Source organism: Apium graveolens, unplaced genomic scaffold, assembly GCF_009905375.1.
Source record: "Apium graveolens cultivar Ventura unplaced genomic scaffold, ASM990537v1 ctg8506, whole genome shotgun sequence".
In the NCBI taxonomy this organism is placed as follows: domain Eukaryota; kingdom Viridiplantae; phylum Streptophyta; class Magnoliopsida; order Apiales; family Apiaceae; genus Apium; species Apium graveolens.
In genome coordinates, this window is record NW_027421234.1 from 52,041 (window position 1) to 58,582 (window position 6,542).

The 6,542-nt window shown below is 32.8% G+C and overlaps 1 protein-coding gene across 4 annotated transcripts; it reads right to left on the minus strand.

Annotated features, from left to right (window-relative positions):
- Nucleotides 1–3,449: 3,449 nt before the first annotated feature.
- Nucleotides 3,450–6,082, minus strand: LOC141705065 (uncharacterized). Of its 4 annotated transcripts, XR_012568209.1 has the most exons (8): nucleotides 5,905–6,082; nucleotides 5,727–5,810; nucleotides 4,630–4,742; nucleotides 4,417–4,539; nucleotides 4,277–4,338; nucleotides 4,043–4,095; nucleotides 3,682–3,793; nucleotides 3,450–3,482 (listed from the first exon to the last, which is right to left on the minus strand). XR_012568209.1 is itself a non-coding variant. In XM_074508140.1 (7 exons), the coding sequence occupies exons 3-6, from the start codon at nucleotides 4,700–4,702 to the stop codon at nucleotides 3,683–3,685; spliced, it is 303 nt and encodes a 100-aa protein (XP_074364241.1). In that variant the 5' UTR covers nucleotides 4,703–4,742; nucleotides 5,727–5,810; nucleotides 5,905–6,082; the 3' UTR covers nucleotides 3,450–3,482; nucleotide 3,682. The 4 variants fall into 4 exon arrangements, 2 of the variants coding, with proteins under 2 accessions (XP_074364241.1, XP_074364240.1); XM_074508140.1 differs by lacking the exon at nucleotides 4,043–4,095 and having other exon boundaries at nucleotides 4,696–4,742; XM_074508139.1 differs by lacking the exon at nucleotides 4,043–4,095.
- Nucleotides 6,083–6,542: the final 460 nt, after the last annotated feature.

Genomic DNA, 6,542 nt, shown 5'->3' on the forward strand with positions numbered 1-6,542 from the left:
TCATTTAGCCGCAAACAACCATTAAAATGATCCTCAAATCGAACCCAATATTTTCCCCATATTTTCCCCTTTGTTTCACCCATCCATCGCAGCCACCCAACTTCGTTATATTGTGTGCGACGGGCGGAGGTCGTTATTTCCGTTTCGACCATTTTCCAAACACCAAAGACCCCTTAATCCGATCGCCGCATCATCTTCGACCTCTTCCCATTACATTACGTAAAAAACCCCACTTTTATGATTACAAACCCCAACTCATATTTTTCAATTTGGGTATTTTTTTAGGCACTCCCAATCTACTTCCCTACTCTTATCAATTTTTTTTATGGTACTCATATTATTAATAGTTTTATTTTTTAACCGATAATTAATTTTTACCATATCAAGCAAAATCTCATTAAAATATATTTACCACAAACTAACTAAAATACAAGATTATAAACTTAAACAATTAATTAACATTATAAAGTCACCAATTTGTTGAAATATCACCATAAACTACATACTAGTGATTTTACCGTTCTCTTTGAAGATCAAACTTTGAAACCTCACTCGATCAACTCCAATCTCACCACATAGTATTAGCTCTCTCTTCTATATAAGTATACATACGCTTTTTAATTTCTCTTATTAAATTTTTTATTAAATCCCATATTCAGTTTTTCATAATTTAATTCACTATTTTTAAATCAACAAGTTATCCTTATTAATTATTTATCTTTACTTATTAATCCAATAATACCCACTTCTTTTAAAATTTTAAAAAAATTAATCAATTTACTGAATTACCAAACTACCCCCTTCTTCTTCTTCTTCCTCGCCACCACCATTGCCATGGAGGCACCGGCGGCGGCTACCGCCCCGTGGTGGTTTCCAGTGTGTGGCGGAATTCAATTTTTATTCCTTCATTTTAATCCATATTTCCCAATCTATAATATTATCCAAACCATTTCGAAATCGCAACCCCGGAGTTGGTTTTCCGGCCAAACTCCGTGAGTCTTTCCCTCTCACTGTTTCTCTATCTCTTTATCGGCCTCTCCTCTCTCTTTCACTCTCTCCTCTTTCTCATCTTTCTCTCCTCTTTTTATGTCCTCTTTCTCATCCCTCTTTCTCTCCTCCTCTCTCGCCTTCGTCGATCACCACCACCACCGCCTCTGGTGGTGGCTCCGCCCCCTCCCCAACACATCACAAACACACGCCCAAATGTTTACTCCTTAATTCCCATCTAACAATCAATAATCAAAAACCCTAAACTTCATATTTTCACCCAATTCAATCAAACCCCAATTAAATCAATTACTACTTCTATTTTTATTATTCTACATACACATATATGTATTTATGGATCTTGGTTTGGACCTCTTTTTGTTGGACGAACTCCAAAGCCAAGTACCAATTCTCTCATCAATTGCTAATTACCAATAATCATGTTAACAAAACTAAGATCCAATAATTAACAAAAAAATAGTCATGATAATTACATATTCATGAGTTCCTAATTACATATTTAATTAACATAGCATCGATTAGGATTATTAATACAACTCAACAATCAAGTGATTTAATTACTACAAATAAATACCTAAAATAAATAAAAAACAAACAAAATGAAATCAACGAGATTAGGATTACCTTTACAAGAACGAATGATCAAGATCTTATAGAATCTACTTCACCACCCAACACAATAGCTAACACTTCACTCACTTGCTTCCTCTCTTTTACCCGATCTACACTCTACTTATGATAGTTATACTACAATTTTTTTTTGAATTTGATTATAAGAGAAGTGAAATGGGTATGGGGTCCCACATTTTACACAAAAATTTAACTAGAGTTAACATTAATCTAATGGCTAACCATAGAGGTTAGTATTCTCTAGAACACCCATAAATCTATCTCATCATCAGTTTGTACCTGAGATATTGTAAAGAAGGCTTTGAGACAATGGCTTAATACCTTTTCCAGTTATGTGAATGTGCTAGGCATAATGGTTAGTATGTTAACATATTGTACAAAGTTGGTAATCTAGCTTTAGTCAACAGTTATAACATTGTTATAGTGTTGTCCAATTACTTTGGCACAATGGTATTTTTGGAATGAAAACACAATTATCTGTTGTTGTAAACAAATTTCCATATCAAATTAACCAATTGTAACCACCACCTGTGGAAACTTAAAACTAATTCCAACACCAAACAATTTGTTCCAACAATCAATAATAAATAACCAAAAGAGCAACACTAGAATAAATCAGCCGAACTATTAAGCAATCCGTTAAAAGTATACCAACTACAAATATCTCAAAAACCTTCCATCAAATCCATCAAAAGAACTACTAGTTAATCCCAAAAGCCATCCATCAAAAGAACTACTAACCAATCGTACGAATACTTAAATCTAGAAATAGATTTGAAACCAATCTAAAGCCCATTCAATCCACCGATAGATTGAGACAAAATCTATCATTCTACCACACCCGAATTTCACAAACGATTCATTAACTATTATAATTCAGAAACAAAGTTCATATATAGTTTAATAAAAAGACCCGACACTGCAACCTAGCTCGCGTGGCATTTCATGAAATATTTTGCAAATTCAATGTGAATCTCATTGATGTCATCAGTTGTATAAGCCAACACTACACCATAGATGGCCTATAGCAACAGCAAAAAAATGTTACAATAGGCCCAAAAAATGTTACCACAGCCAGCAAAAGACCTAAGGTAACATAAAAATTAGTTGCTTTTTTTCGAGTTACCTTTGACCCCTAAGGTAACATTCTTTTGCCCTGTTGTAACCTTGAATTTTGTGTTACAATTGGCTTCAAAGTAACATCAAAGTATGTCTATAGTATCACACTATACATGTTACCTTTGCACTTAGAATTTTCAAAAAAAAATGGGCCCCACATATTGGGCCCACATGTTGTCACAAATCATTGTAACATTTTTCCCTACTATAACAGTATATAATAATTTATTATATTATACTAATTTGTTTCTAATATAAAGTACCAAATGTAATATATTTCTCAAAAATTGACATGATTTGTTTGTAAATTGAACATGCCATAAACTTATTTTTCATACAAGTCAACAAAAAACAATTCAAACCCCAACTTCAATCAGTTTTCACAAACCCTCCACCAAATACTACTTCGGTTTACACACAATTCACCATCAACTCCACGTACTCCAAAAAACATTTACTTAGTCTTAGTCTAGGATGACAAATAAACATCTGAAATTAATAAAACTTGATACTAGTATGCAAAAATGATATGTAAAAAGATCACATCTGAAATCTAAAGGTCCCGCCTCTAGTAACTAGTAACTGGTGTGAGATTAACCACAGTCGACAAGCACACCTTCCTTGTATGCATTTAAGTTCTGGCTCCACCTCACACTTGCTGTACTCAAGGTCTCCTGTATTCATATAGTTTTCCTTTCAAGTAGCATTGCTTCCAACTGCCATTACTGAATCAAGGGCATGTTAGAATTTTGACAAAGGCACATTTAGCAAATAAAATATAATTTTTTAATAAAAATTAGGCATCTCTTCATCATTTAAAACATCTATATACAATCTTAATAATGTAGAAGATTCCTCAGAAGATAAGGTTATGCAACAAGAACACTGAAAATGAGATTGTTTTCTACCTAGAATATAAGTTACCTCAATGTACTAGATTTTCAGGGTCTAATTCTTCCATGATCAATGCAGCGTATTCCTTTGCCCGCTCTTTTAGTTTGGACATCTTATTTGCTGATGCACTTAGCAGGATTAGCTGTTACGAAGAAAACAAATATTATAGTACATTGTAATTAATAATGTTGCTTCAACTGACTCCAGATAATATCAAATTAATGTAATGGCAATCACATAGAATATGGTTAAAAAGGTAGGCACATAGTTATTGTTAACACGAATACAATGCAAAAGCTAAATATTTCTTACTTCTTACTTGCCACTACACTTAGTTATTAATGGTTATTAAACAAGGAAGAAGAAAATATAGAGTTGATAGAGAAAGTACTTGAAAGTACTTGAAGCTTAGAGACTGGTAAGGCTTATCACAGGTTTCATCACCTGCTACCAGCATAATAAAACTTTATTAATTTACCGAAAGTAAAATTTGAAAATTTTACTATCAAAAATTTAATCTCAATATTAAAACACCTTTCGCTATTTCATAGACAACCAGTGTTATTATCTCAATCACAAAACGCGAGAAATTGACAAGCCTATAGAAGTATAGAAGTATACTTACAATAGGTAAAAGGGCTTTGATATTTGCAGGAGGATTTATAGTCATTTCATGCAGACGTTGACCTGCCAGAAACTATAGTCAATATATCTATTCCAACACCAAAACAAATATATAAATAGTATTGGCATAAGAAATCAAACAATATTGAGGCAGCTGGATTATGGCCGTGCACTTGGATGCATTGCAGAAGAGGAGAGAAATTAAAAGTTTATATTGTTTGGTTGCAGATACAATTACACGTTGCATTTTGTTGAAGCGATTTTCTGAAAAAGAATTAGAACGCTCAGTCAGCAGAGGCGTTAAGCTTTTGGTACCGAGCTCCTAAGGTAGAGAAACGTAGTAGAGCAATGAACCTGTAGCTAAAACTACATTTCCAAAGCAGAATCTCACTGGAAAAGTAACTAAAAGAGATATCTTACTGTGCATTTTTTTACAAGCCAGTCAGCACGACCACCATTTAAAGTACCTGCAGAATGAGCATTTGATGCATTATAGCCAAGAGGACAAAGCTACAAAGAAAAGATAAACGTTTAAACTACTAACACAAACACTAAAGTTGACTGTTGACTCAATTATACACAAATTATATACTGTACTCTATTTCACTTCCCTGATTTTCAACATTATAAGTTAGCAAACTTAGCTAAAATGTACTTCTCACAACTTTTCCTAATTTAAATAAGAAAATTAAACAGTGAGCATTATATTTGAAATGCATAAAGAATAATCCTCAACAAGCTGTCCTTCTCATTTGTATACTAAAGTAACAAAAGAAGATACAAGAATACACTAAACATAACTAATAGCATCTGACATACGGATTGATGAAATGGAATACATTCTATCATGTTTTTCACTGCAGTCTGATATTTCCTTCACTTTCACCTATGCTCTTCTTCACAAGTTTTCATCTTATTCCATTCAATGCAACTAAACACAACTTAAATCACCAAACAATCCTCAACAGCGATCTACATCGATTCAATGGCAATTAACCGGAACCAACATCAAAAACCTCAAAATCAACACACTAACAGATACAACTCTATTAAATAACCCAGATACAAAACTGTGACCATATCAGTAAGGCTAATACGTCTCTGAGATCAAAGTACCTGGAAAACAACTAAAGTCGTACCTCATGCCCGATCAAACGGAGACGAATAAACAACATTAAACCTAACACCCCGTGATTTCAAAAAAGAAGACAACGCCCTGGCCTGTCTCTTCCCCGTAGGGGTCAACGCAGCCTCGGGACGTAGTTAGTGGCATATTAGGTGTCTCAGGTTCCTAAATAATTATCCTTGAACCTAGTACAAAGAATCATTCCAACTTCATAGTAGCATTTTTAAAATCCATAAAAAATCCACAAAAGATGATAAAACAAATTATTCATTTGATAGTAACTAAACTAGAGGGAGAGAGAGAGAGAGAGAGGAGTAGTACATACATACACACACAAAATTGAAGCGAAGTAGTAACTTAAGGTAGAATAACATGCTAAACCCAAGTTGATTCGACCCCAAAATTAGCACTGAAACAAAGAGAAAAAACCAAATTAGCTTTGGAACAAAGAGAATTAAACAAAAAAGAACAAAAAAATAAAAAACCCCAATTCGAATATATACCCTAGTTTCGTATGAAGCTTGAATCGGTTCAAGCAATCCTCATCTCCATCGATCTGTAAAAGTTTAGCTCTAAATTGAAAGTATAGCTTTAATTTACTATTCAATTGAAAGTAAAGCTGAGAGAGAGGGTGAGAGTTGCGAGCAGAGAGAAAGAGAGCGACTGAGAGATATATATCTAGAGAAGATGGGTGGAGTTATGTTTTGATTGAGTGAATTTTGACTTGATTAAAATATTAATCCGCTGGTCTAAAATTGCCCGGTTATCTAAAATTCAAATTACCGCTTGTCCAAATATTTTGAGCCTGTTTTAGCCGCCTGATTGACAACCCAACGAAATAGTTAATAGTATTTCTAAATTTACTTTATTTTTATTTTTTAAATAAACTTATAATAACAAATAGTGTTAAAAAATTTATTAATAAAAAATATCAGTTACTTATATAGTTTATAAACTTAAAAAACGATTTTATTTTATCAAAATTTGCTAATTTTAATATTTTTGTTGATTATATTATCAAAATTAATTAATTTTGAAGTCAAATAATTAAATTTATTTTGTTTTTTGTAAAATTTTACTTTTTCTCTATTAATACTCTATTCTAACATAAGTTTCCTAATGTTACCATACATAACACTTT